The 12852-nt window shown below is 37.6% G+C and overlaps 2 protein-coding genes across 3 annotated transcripts; one reads left to right on the forward strand and one right to left on the reverse strand.

Moving 5' to 3' along the window:
• The first annotated feature begins 4845 nt into the window (after nucleotides 1–4845).
• LOC103409996 (actin-7) lies at nucleotides 4846–8568 on the forward strand. 2 transcript variants are annotated; one of them, XM_008348770.4, is made up of 5 exons: nucleotides 4846–5046; nucleotides 6077–6150; nucleotides 6252–6645; nucleotides 6791–7404; nucleotides 8199–8568. In XM_008348770.4, the coding sequence occupies exons 2-5, from the start codon at nucleotides 6091–6093 to the stop codon at nucleotides 8262–8264; spliced, it is 1134 nt and encodes a 377-aa protein (XP_008346992.1). In that variant the 5' UTR covers nucleotides 4846–5046; nucleotides 6077–6090; the 3' UTR covers nucleotides 8265–8568. The 2 variants fall into 2 exon arrangements, with proteins under 2 accessions (XP_008346992.1, XP_008346993.1); XM_008348771.4 differs by having other exon boundaries at nucleotides 4891–5162.
• Nucleotides 8569–9372: 804 nt separating this feature from the next.
• LOC114825343 (RING-H2 finger protein ATL79-like) lies at nucleotides 9373–10339 on the reverse strand. Its single transcript, XM_029103775.2, has one exon. The coding sequence runs from the start codon at nucleotides 10113–10115 to the stop codon at nucleotides 9465–9467; it is 651 nt and encodes a 216-aa protein (XP_028959608.1). The 5' UTR covers nucleotides 10116–10339; the 3' UTR covers nucleotides 9373–9464.
• Between the last annotated feature and the right edge of the window lie 2513 nt (nucleotides 10340–12852).

Consider the following 12852-nt stretch of genomic DNA (forward strand, 5'->3'; position numbering starts at 1 on the left):
TGGCATTTGTCTCCTCCGATTCAGTTGCCTTTTCCTACGCCGTCAGACAGCTTCCTCAAGTCTCTGAATGAGGACTCGGACCCGACAGTCCCACTCTGGAATCTCTTGATGGTCCGACTAATGGTTGCGCTGCAATGTTTTCTCACAGAATTAATCCACTCAACGCTCTAATCAACAAGGACCAGATGGACATGGTAATGGTACTAGGTCGAAATAGTTGCAAATATCAAATAAAGAGCCTAACTTTGCAAGGTCAGAGACTAGAAATTTACTTAAAACTAACCAACCCGGCACGCCAATACGCACAATCCAAACCTATAAGAAAACAAAGAAAGCAAACAAGAAACTCAATACATTACTTATACAAAATTAAGCACAAATATCAAACTTTCAAAGAAAAATAAGCTGTGGGTATTGAATATTACAACAGATTACCCATCTGGGGGCCCTTTCGATATCGAAATCAAATCACTAGCAACTCATTTGAAATCCAATAGTGTAGAACTCAAATTCTCTGTGAAACAAACATGGGTTTATCACTAGCAATTTGATTTTTATATTTACTAAATTATCAAATCAGACCGCAAGTGAAGTGTTAGCAAAATAGAAAATTCTGAGGAAGAAGAAAAGCTCTCCTGACTACGCCGGGTGAAGAAATGACTTTCTCTTCAGAATGTCAGTGAAACCGGAACAAGGCACACAAGAAGTTCCGGCCGTTGAAATCGGTGATTTGCGTGAAGAATCAGTTCAAGAAGAGCCACTGCCCAAAAATGTACTAGTGCAGCCGGGACAACAAAAGGAGCTTCTCGGTGGTGGCGGATTTGAAGAGCCAATTGAAGCACTGCAGCGAGGATAGGTGGTGGGAGTAAGTTTGTGACAGCTATGGAGCAGGATGACGAGGAGAGGAAGAGGAGGACGAGGGCATGGCATGATTGTGAAGGACTTTAGTCATTAAGGGTATATTAGTACTTTTATGTTAATATTTCGTTATAATTATAATAAATTTAAAACAGTGTCTATAATTCTACATGTGTTCCAAATTTTGGTTAGTTTTCCAAATTTCCCTTGTTTATGAAAGTTAACGATATTACACTGTTTATGAAACTTATTACACTGTTTATGAAAATTACAACACTGTTTATGAAACTTACTACACTATTTATGAAAAATACGACATTGTTTATTAAACTTACTACACTGTTTATAAAACTTAATGCGTGTCATTTCCTTCTTTCTGCTCTCCGGAATGTCGCTTCTTCAAAAGCCACAAATCCTTGTCCACGCACACAAAGACCCCAATAGTGTCGAAGATCACATGGGAATAGTAGCCAAGTCCCACCACTTGGAGTGGTTTATTGGTATCCCAAACGGCTTGGGAAGATCTGGTAGTAAGCGGAAGAAACCCGAGGTCATCATCAGGACACTCAAATGTTATAATACCCATTAGAAAATTGGGAACTAGAGAAGCCACAACTATCATAAGGCTCTCTATCATCCGGTCCAAATTTCCCCAGATAATAAGAGTAAGTGCAACCAAGAATGGGAATGAAGAGAGTAAGTTGGAAATGATGAACATCGAAACACCACAATATCCATCCTTGTAGACCACCTGGAATATTTACCATCCTTGTAGTCCTTTCTGTTAAAGAACTAGTCAGGGATATTCAACTGGGGGAGGAGGGGGGGTTTGCCATAATAGTCATCAGATTGTTGAGCTCGGTAGTAGATAGCTCACCAACCCTTTTGTTCATGTCGACATCGCCCTTCTTGTAGACGATGTCGGCGAAATGTCTACAGATACCCTTGATGGAGGTAATCGCGAATCATGATCTTATGCTTTCTATCAACGTTGGTATTCAACACATGCATAATACGCTGCAACTCCTCATCTGCAAATTCTAATAAGAGACATGGCTGCGACCTTAGGGTTTGACGGCTCTTTGCTCTCTCTAACTATTCGTGTGTGTGTGTGAGTTGCTGTAAAAAAAAATGGAAACTGATTGTTTGGGCCATTTTAATTGGATTGATTTAATATTGGGTTTTGTTCTAACCATTAAATAAAGTTAGTATATGGTTTTTTTATTAACATTCAAAGTTTTCAAGCCCCTATCATTAGGGGTGGGTTAGAAAAACCGAAAACCGAAAAAAACCGACAACCGAACCGAATTTGGTTGGTTCAGTTTCGATTTTTGAGGTATGAAAACCGGACCGGACCGAACCGAACCGAAATATGAAAATAAAATATAAATACTCAAAACCTGCTGGAGTGAAGATTCAAACCCTTTTCGTCCAGGTTCGGGATAACTCCTTCGAACCAACTTTACTGTAGGCTTTGTATTGCTATAACTGTACCAGTATATTATTTATAGGTATTCTTATCTTAATGGTTTATAAAATTTATAAAGTTTACAAACCCTAGCCATCACTCCTTTTCATTCTTAAACATACACTCTCTCTCTCATCCGCTGCTCTTCCTCTCTGCTCCCTCAGTCTCTCTTTCCCTCCTTCTTCTCTTCCTCCCTTCAACTCTCCTTGCTCTCTTCCTCTCTCCAACCTGCCAAGTCCATGGTTGTAACATGGATCTTACTTTTTTAAAGGATTACCACAAGAGGCGTAGGGTTTGTGATGAATTTATTTGACAATCCCCATTTTTTCCCTCTCCAAATCTTACGCCTCTTGTCTCTCTGCTCCTCATCTGATAGACTCTCTGTGGACTCTCACCAACAATAACAACAACTTCTTCACTCCTTTCTAATATTCCTTTCTTTCTCCATAAACTTTCGATCTCTGCTTTTCAAATTCAAGCCAAATAGTTTTTTACTCTGGGATTCATATGGAGGTCGCACCAGACATCCATCTTTGTTCCTCCGGATTTCTTTAACAGTAAGTATTCAAATTCTTCTTCTTCTTTTTTCTTTTTCTTGTTTAATTCTTTGAGTGCTGAAAATGTAGTTTTTTTTATGTATTGATTAATAGTTTTTATTTCTTTGGTTTGTTGACTATTCTATGTGAATTTATTTGTTAACTATGCTTTGTGAATTTTTGAAGAAAAATTGGTTGATGTTGTTCTTGGATTTGTCTTTGTGGAGCCCTATGTGGTAAAGATCTTTGGTTTTTGGATCTTTATTTTTATTAAACCCTTGGATCTCGTCTATTTGGCTGTGTTCGGACAGGCGCTCGTGGCCAAATGTTACAATCGGCGAGGCGTCGGTTGGTTGGTGGCGAGGGTTTGTCCTAGAAGGGATGCTCGGCGGCAAGTGCCGCAGTAGAAGCCTAGATTTCTTTTGTTGTATTTTATGGCTTGGGCCTTTACTGTTTGTTGGATCTATTGGGCTAGTTTGGCAGGTCATCTTTTGGGCTAGTTTACTAATATCCAAATCTAAAAAATAATAATAATAATAATAATAATAATAAAACCGAACCGGACCAAAACCAAACCGAAAAAAATCAAAACCGAAAAAAAACGAACCGAAAAAAATTAAAACCGAACCGTTTCTAACCGAACCCAGCCCTACTTATCATTAGTTTTCCTAATATTTAGCTAGTTGAAAACATAATCAGTTTCCCAATATGGCAATAATCAAACCTTACTTTTATGGTGCAACCTAACAGCATCAGGATCATGTTCCAATACCTTAAAAACAAGAATTCGATTTGATTATGGGAGTAGTTCATCCTCTTCCGATTGATTCTCGCTCTTATTCTTGACTTTGCCCATTTTGACCTTGAAACTTCCGAGTAACATTTTCTTTAGAATAATGCTAATAATCACGTTATATAATTTATAAAATATAAATTAAACTGATGATTTTCCAAACATTATCAACTTTTTTAACTTAGTAATTCGGCAGACATCATGCCTTTATTGTTTTCCGTATTTTCTGAATTTCGGTGCCAATAAAGTTAGCATTTTCTGTTTCGGTCTCCAAATTTCATTGATGTCATCCTGCCCTTTACCATAATCAGAGAAATTAGTCAAAATTCCAGCTGTCCTCTTTTTCTTTCCTTTTTCCTGTTCTTTAATTTTTTTTTCTTCCTAATTTCTAATTTATATAAATATCTGCAAAAAATACATTGGGCGCTTTGTATCTATATCCCGATATTTGCTCTACTGTCACAAGATTCCGCCAACTCCGTCAAATGTACTGACCTGAATGTGTTCCTATGTGGCAATTAGAAGACAGTGCAAACATTCTCGGTTGCTTCACTTTGGCTAGATTCTGTTACCTCCGTCAAATGTACTGACGTAGATGAGTTTCCTACGTCGAAATTAGAATATTATTTTTTATGGCTACGTTTTCCCGGTACCAATTTAATTTTTTTTTTTAAAGTAACAATTTAATGAGTACAAGTAAAAATAGAGTAAATTATAGCAATAGTCCTCAACTTTAATCAAATTAGAACAATGGTCTATCAACTAAAAATTCATTACTAATAGCTCTTCAACTCATCAAAGTGTGTAGCTATGGTCCTTTTGGTCAACTTCGTCAGAATTTTGTCAAAATGAGTTATGTTGGAATAACTATTGTTATAATTGGAATACCTCAACTCATCAAAACATGTAGCTATAGTTATTTTCATCAACTTCGTCAGAATTTTGTCAAAATGAGTTATGTTGGAATGACCATTACCACAATTGGGTTAAAGTTAAGGGATCATTGCTCTAATTAGGTTAAAGTTGATAGATCATTTCTCTAATTGAATTAAAGTTGAGAGATCAATGGTAATGGATTTTTAGTTGAGGGACCATAGTTGCACATTCTGATGAATTAGGAGATTAATAGTAATAAATTTTTAATTAAGGAATCATTGCTCTATTTAAGTTAAAATTAGAAGACCATTACTACAATTTTTTTTGTAAAAATAAGCAAAATACATTCTGGAAAGTTCGACAGTCCAGACTTTCCAGAGGTTGGCAGAAATTCCTTCAATTGTCTAATCGTAAAGCAGAATCAAACCGACCTTCATTTTTCCATCATTTCGTCTGGCCGGCCGCCCACCCAATCCTTTTAGCTGTCAGCTCAAATCCTCCTCGACTCCCCGAAGGTATGCGTGCTTCTTAAGCTCTTTGTCTCCCTCCTGCTACCAAGAAACCATTTTTTTCCGTTTCTCTTCAGTATATCTGCTATTTTCCCCTCTTGTGAATCGATTTCCAAGTTTTTGTAAGTTGAATTGTTTCTTTTTTTTTCTGTTCCTGCTTCCGATTTTACTGTTGTGAATTTAATTTGTTTAATCTTGTGTTGGTTGATTGATCTATCATCTCACAAGTTCACTGTGGATTGTTCTGGTGTTTTGTGAATTTGTTGAGTGATTGTTGCTGTTCATGTTAATTAGTCAATGACTGACTGAGACTGTGAGTGGCAAATTCTGACAGATTTTGTAGTGATTCAATCTGATTGGCATCTAAATTTTGATGGCATCAACCCATCACTAGCATTAAGCATGACAAATCTCATATTTTGGTTTAATCTGATCCAAAACCCCTTACTTGTTATCAATTGGTGACAAACATATTGTGTGTGTGTGTGTACTTGAAAGGAAAACCCGAAATGCTTGATACCAGTTTGAAGTGCGTGTAATTGATTCATCTGTGGTATGGGAATAAGAATCAGCCGTGTTATTTCTATATGTGATCGGTGCCTGACAAACCCTTTACAAAATAGTTAGGTAGCCTTCGGTTTTGGATGTAATTCCTGGAAAGAATTAGAAATTATGCTTTATTGCTTTTTGCCTGTTTTGTTGATCTTCCGGTGAAATAGAGTATTACGTTTTATAAGCGGTGGATTTTCACTTTTCACGCGTGTCTTCAATTACCGGTTGCCCAATGTTTAGTACTTAATCCAGGATTGTAATGGCTCACTGATATGACCTTTGTTTTGTTCAACTTGTGGCAATCTCCCATTAATCCATGCTTGTTAGTTAGGTTATAAGGTACACAATCCAACTTACAAGACCAAAACAGAGTTTTCTGATGTAAAAACCAAGAACTGATTCGTTCAATGAAGAAGTTACCATAATTGTATGCATTCTAGTATGTTTCTTAGGTTACTAACGGATTTCCCTGATTCCTCTGCAGCATCACCATAAAGAATGGCAGATACCGAGGACATTCAGCCTCTCGTCTGTGATAATGGTACTGGAATGGTTAAGGTATGGGCTTTGTTTCATTTTGCCTGGTAATGTATGAGAACCCATCTTAACATACATGCTTTCCCTTGGTATATAACGATCGTCATGACTTCCTTCAACAGGCTGGATTTGCCGGAGATGATGCTCCAAGGGCTGTTTTCCCCAGTATTGTTGGTCGTCCTAGACACACAGGTGTTATGGTGGGGATGGGACAGAAAGATGCCTATGTCGGGGATGAGGCCCAGTCGAAAAGAGGTATTCTCACATTAAAATACCCTATTGAACACGGGATTGTTAGCAACTGGGATGACATGGAAAAGATCTGGCATCATACTTTCTACAATGAGCTTCGTGTCTCTCCTGAGGAACATCCTGTGCTCCTTACTGAAGCACCCCTGAATCCTAAGGCCAACAGGGAAAAGATGACTCAGATCATGTTTGAGACCTTCAATGTCCCTGCTATGTATGTTGCCATCCAAGCAGTTCTTTCCCTCTATGCTAGTGGGCGTACTACAGGTTTGTACCAATATGAAAAACCGAGAGTGATTTATCTATTTATTTTGTTATAATTATTTTCCATGTGCAAACAAACAAATAAATTTGGAAGCAAAGTTTACAATCTTGAAAGCTCGTTACTTTTTAACAACAAAACATTTTCCAGGTATTGTGCTGGACTCTGGTGATGGAGTCAGTCACACAGTTCCCATCTACGAGGGTTATGCACTTCCACATGCCATCCTCCGGCTTGACCTTGCTGGACGAGATTTAACAGATTCCTTGATGAAGATCCTGACTGAGAGGGGGTATACTTTTACTACAACTGCTGAACGGGAAATTGTACGCGACATCAAGGAGAAGCTTGCCTATGTGGCACTTGATTATGAACAGGAACTTGAAACTGCTAAAAGCAGCTCATCAATTGAGAAGAGCTACGAACTACCTGATGGTCAGGTGATTACCATTGGAGCAGAGCGTTTCCGTTGCCCTGAGGTCCTATTTCAACCATCATTCGTTGGAATGGAATCGCCTGGAATTCACGAGACCACCTATAACTCTATTATGAAGTGCGATGTTGACATTAGAAAAGACTTGTATGGCAACATTGTCCTCAGCGGAGGGTCCACTATGTTCCCAGGAATTGCTGATCGAATGAGCAAGGAGATCACAGCCCTCGCACCAAGCAGCGTGAAAATTAAGGTGGTAGCACCTCCAGAGAGAAAGTATAGTGTTTGGATTGGAGGATCCATATTAGCTTCACTGAGCACATTCCAGCAGGTATGGGTTATACACTTATACTGCTTGTCCTACGCTGATAGCTTATATTTGATTTCACTTCGTATTACTGATCATAGAAGAGATATGAGTATTGATTATTGAATTCTTATTTACTATGGAAAATCTCAAGAGTTTATGTTCAAATAACTTAAAACAGTGAAATCACCTCGTGATATTCTTGAGGAGCAAACTTATAAGTGAGAGAAATAAAAATTGGTTGTGATTTTATAAGGGCTGGATTGGTATTGCTGTTCTTTGAAAAAAAGTTGTTGTGAGAATAAGCTGCTGTGCTGTGAGAATAAGTGGCTGTGAAATAAATCAGCAAAGTGTTTGGTAAACTTTTTTGTAAAAGTGCTTTTGGAAAAAAAAAAAGCAGTCTGATAGTGGGTCTTTTCATTAAAGGAGCACTGTAGCTCCATGTGCTTTGAAAAAAAAACCAGTTTTCCAAAGCTGCAAATAGCAGCTTCAACTTTTTCCTTTGATTTCAGCTTATTTTCACAGCAACTTCCAAAATAAGCCTTTTTTTTTTAGTTTACCAAACACCTAAAACCCTCACAGCTTTTTTTCATGGATGTTTTTTTTTTAAGCACCTTACTCCCAAACCATCTCTATAAGTATGGTATCAGCATATAAGTTGCAGATTTCTAAAACCGATACAAAAGTTTAGTACCTTTCTGATTGTGTATATATAATATATGTTCACTACTGAAAGTCGTTCTTCGAGTACAATTTATTTGTTTAGGAAGTACGGTTCTGTGATTATGATCTCGGTGTCTCGTTTTTCTTGAATGCAGATGTGGATTTCTAAGTCTGAGTATGACGAATCAGGCCCGTCCATCGTCCACAGGAAGTGCTTCTAGACATACGATCATATCGTCATCTTCCCCCCCCCCCCCCGCCCCCCCCCCCCCCCCCCCCTCCTTGGATTTGTGTGGTTTCGGATTGTCAGATAGCGTTTATTGTGTGAGCTTGGGGTCCGTCATCTCTTTTGTCATCGCTTTTAGATTGCGTCACATATGATATAGTAAGAACGGTAGTTCTTAAGTCGGATCGGTATATGCAGTTGTGCTGTTTTGTACACATTGTTTATGTGGTTTTAAAGTTTGTTGAAATAGAATATTAGATACTAATTAAATAATTAATGATGTTGTTTTGGATTATTAATTTACATTATTATCTTCCTTTGTTGTTGGGAAATGAGGAAGTTGCTGGGGGAGGGGCAACAAAACTGCAAGAGTTGGCTGCATAAATTGCGTTTTGTTCTCCCCTAGCATTTGCATTGTCACGGCATAACCACCGTGGCCTGCGTCCCCTAGCACTTGTATTGTGCTCACTAAGGCGGTCCCAAAAGTTCGGATTTCAGAAACGACGTTGCAAGTCCGTTTGTGTGTGTACATTTTCCCCCTCTATCGACGGAGGAGGGGGATTACGCGCTTGGGACCTTCCTCGGAATCCAAGTGCGTTCCGGAAAAGCGACATTTTCGGTTAGAAACGGCTGGAAGGAGAAACGTTATCAATCGATCTGATAAGTTATACAGTCACATACTCCGGACTTCTCATATTTTGCATCAGCACTCAGCAGTCGGCCAGTGTCCTAAAGGCCAGAGGCATTTTCGGTACACCCGTAAAAATTTGGACGGTTATTTCTACAGATGCAGGCTAAGGGGTAGAAAAAACGCAAGGGTTTCCATATATGCTGGTTTTAATTGATGTATTACTTTATTTGCTGGCTGTTTTATGGGAATTGATTTTCGCGTTCTCATTTCTTTCTTGTGCATTTCTCTCTTTTTATTTTTGGGCTTGGATTGTCGCCTCGCCTATCAAAAGAGAATCAAACGTCAACAAGTAGTCAGCAGAGTGCAGAAGGTAAAAAACGAGAGTGATTTCCGATCTAGCTAAGATGGTAATTAAGGAATCAGGCTTGGTAACTTTTGCCTAATACCAGATTAAATTAAGTGTACGGCACCATTTAAAAAAAACTGGATAAAAACTTCAACTCTTGAACTAGTTGCATTTTCCATACATGTATACATTGGCCAAACTCAGTAAGAACAAAGCCGCTACGGGCCGCTTTCCGGCATAGGATTTTGTTCGGAACTATGCTCCCTGGCGGGTTGCGGAGGTGGTGGTGACTGAGACGGAGACTGAGGAAGGCACGTGCGTCGGCACGTGGGACAAGAGGAGTGAGAAGACAACCATTCCTGAATACACTGAGCATGAAAACCATGTTTACACCTGCCTATCACTCTAATCCCTTCCCCCTCCACAAACTCCGACAAGCAAATGGCGCACTCCGCCTCCACCCCTGCCAGCTTCGCCTTCATCTCTGCCGTGTAAATCACCGCCGGAGCCGCCTCTAAGCACTTAGCCGCTGCCACATTGCTCTTCTGCTGAACATCAACCAACGCCTGTTGTCTCTGAGGAGCACTGTTGTTCTGACGATCGGAAGGGTTGGTGCTGCCACCGCGGACGAAGCAGCGGATGGCGGCATTAAGACCCAACGCGCAAATGAGAGCGCAAAGGAGGACGATGATGATCATGGCGGCGTTGGCCTCGAATTCTTTTGAGCCGGAGTAAGGCCACCAGCGGCAGGCGTGGGAGCCGCATGTCGTTGGCCCTGCTGGAGGTGAAGGAAGTGGCGGAGAAAGGTGGATGAGGTTAACATCAGCTACTTCCACAGCTGACAGCCCCACTGTTGGCGGTGGTCTCATTTATGTATGCTCTTTTAATTAGTAATTCTCTGCTGCTGCTGATGATCTCTCAGCTCTTTTCTGAAGTTTGCAGAAAGGTAGAATGTTTTATATTCTGGCTTTTTAGTTTTCTAGAGAGAGAGAGAGAGATTGCGTGAGAGTGGAGATTAGGAAGATTTATAGGTGTTAGGGCAGGGAAGGGAAGCAAGAAATGCATACGTGTAATTTGGGTTTCACATTAGAGGAATGGTTGCAGACCAAATTTTTACACCGTATTTGCAAATTATATGATGTATCATAAATAAAAAATAAGTATATTAATTAATATTTAGTAATAATTTAATTATCAACAATAACAAGCCATTTAGTACTACGTTTTAGTGGTATTGCTCTTTACTTCTAAGTATGAATTTTTAGGTTCAATTCTCGTCAAAAGTAAATTTGAATCATATTATTATAAGTCGTTCATTGTGAGGTTTAGTTCACTCATCCATTCTAAATAACATCGTTTGTTAAAAAAATTCCATATTATTATATAATTTATAAAATATAATTAAATTAATCGTCTCGCTGGCATTATCTTTTACGTTATTATATTTGGCCTGGGTGAGAAATATTTGTCATTATTTGGAATACTTGACATGTGTGGGGTACTGAGAATCACTACCTATCTTCTTCTGGGAGCTTCCACACTCTATTAACCTACACAAATTAGTTAAGAAACAAAAACAAGGTGGAAATGGAATAAACTGTAAATTCGTATTGGATGAGAGAATTCGAACTCGAATACAAAAAGGTTGCTAGACTAATTTGATCAATCGACGTAACTTATAAGATGTATATTCTTACATTTTAGCTTCGACCTTTTCACAAACACAAAAATCTTAATTTGAGTTAATAAGCTTAAGAGATTTCACATATTCAACATACTATTTTTCAAGCTTTATAGCCAATGAAGATATATTTTTTTCTTCAACAGTGCGTGACACTGAATGATGTGGTTGTGGAAATTACATTTAACAGCTAAAACAACCATAGCAGTGAGTGTTACGTAGCATTGAAGTCATACCCGTTGTAACTTTTAATATACTTAGTGTGTTTATCTTTACTTGGTTGTTGACATATTACTTGTGAGAATATTACACAAATTAAGCTAACAATATGCTTTGTGTTACATAATTCTTTAATTTAATTACACTTTGCGACTGGTTAGAAGGAAAGGAATGATTCTTTTTCCAAATACATGGAATTGGTCAATTCTTAGTTCCCACGCATTTTTGGTTTACTTACAACCTTGCGGATAGCTGACGCGCGAGTAACATGAGTTCCATCTGAAAATTACAACACCATGAAAAATTAAGAAAAATGAGAAATTGGTGGGAGCTGAATTTATTATCTAGCTTTTAAATGTGGTTTGAAGTGTTGAAGAAGGCTTTTTATTCAAACTGGTTTCTAAGATTAACATAATTCTTTATTTTGGTTTTGAGATTTAAAATCGATAGAAGTGGTTCCAAAGTTTGTTCATTGTTAATTATTTTTGTCTTTACGTGAAAAATCTTTGTTAAATAAGGACTAAAATGATAAAAATATCCTCAATTTTTGTCAAATCATTTTGCCCATTGTTGATTAAATTCAGAGTATTTTTGTCATTTTGTTCCTTATTTAACAGAGATTTTTTACGGAATAACCAAAATAATTGACAGTGAACAAACTCAAAGACCACTTCTATCGATTTCAAAACTCAAGGACCAAAGTGATGAGTTACGTCAATCTCAAAGACCATTTTAACTAAAAAACCTCTTGAAGATGAACAATATATTTTTGAAATAAGGATTGATGGGGGTTTGTAATTACTATTATTGATTCAAGTGAATATTCTAAATTTCTAATCTAATTTGCACTACCAAAAAGAGAATTCAAACTTGAGTACAAAAGTAAAAACACTCATTTAGGTTTAGCTAACTTAACTACACTCAAATATATGTTTAGAATTCGATCCCTTATTGTGGAAGGGGAGAATTTGATCTTTGATTGAATAAAATGTTTGATCTTGTATAAAGAAAAGGGGTCGAATTCTACACACATTCCTTTTTTACGTTTGGATTAAATAAATCAGAGAATAATTAGAACAGGGAAATAAAGAGAGGTTGTAGGGAGAAATGATATACAAAAATACTTCCATCTTTTAATGTTTAGCTATATAATATGGCGAGAATATTTTTTGCTCAACATTTAAGTGATTATAATGCTCATCATTCGATTGATTACATTTAAATGGGTTTAAATTCTGAGATATGTGTAGTGAATATGCATAAATCTTAAAATTTTAAACCCATCCAATATACTAAGTAAGGCAATGAGTACTATCACCACTTAAGAGTCGTCAGCAAAAATACAGCCACTCATATGACCTACAAAAATCATAAATGGAGGTGACCTTTTGCAAACTATTCCTATTTCTGTGTAATATTGGGTGAACTTAGACAACGGTTTTAACTTTATAATAAAGCATGAGAATTAGATGTGATGCCCTTATACTACAAATAGACGACATTTTCAAAAGTGAAAAAATCTTTTGGACTTTAATTAGTTTTTAGAAACGCCATTGCAAATAGGGTGCTGCTATTCCACACACTAATTTTTATCTCGCACATTCTTCTTAGTTTTTAGCTGATGGACTCTATTTGATTGAAGAAAATTAATAGACAAAATTAATAAAAGTGTCGGAAGGTGAAATGAGTGTGTAAATTCTTACAAA

Source organism: Malus domestica, chromosome 06, assembly GCF_042453785.1.
Source record: "Malus domestica chromosome 06, GDT2T_hap1".
NCBI lineage: Eukaryota > Viridiplantae > Streptophyta > Magnoliopsida > Rosales > Rosaceae > Malus > Malus domestica.

What these genes read in the sequence shown, in the direction of transcription:
- LOC103409996 (XM_008348770.4), top strand. Translation starts at nt 6,091, where the DNA reads ATGGCAGATACCGAGGACATTCAGCCTCTCGTCTGTGATAATGGTACT. An exon ending in TGCTAGTGGGCGTACTACAG is followed by an intron (nt 6,646 to 6,790) that starts GTTTGTACCAAT and finishes AACATTTTCCAG; the next exon opens with GTATTGTGCTGGACTCTGGT. An exon ending in CACTGAGCACATTCCAGCAG is followed by an intron (nt 7,405 to 8,198) that starts GTATGGGTTATA and finishes TCTTGAATGCAG; the next exon opens with ATGTGGATTTCTAAGTCTGA.
- LOC114825343 (XM_029103775.2), bottom strand. Translation starts at nt 10,115, where the DNA reads ATGAGACCACCGCCAACAGTGGGGCTGTCAGCTGTGGAAGTAGCTGAT.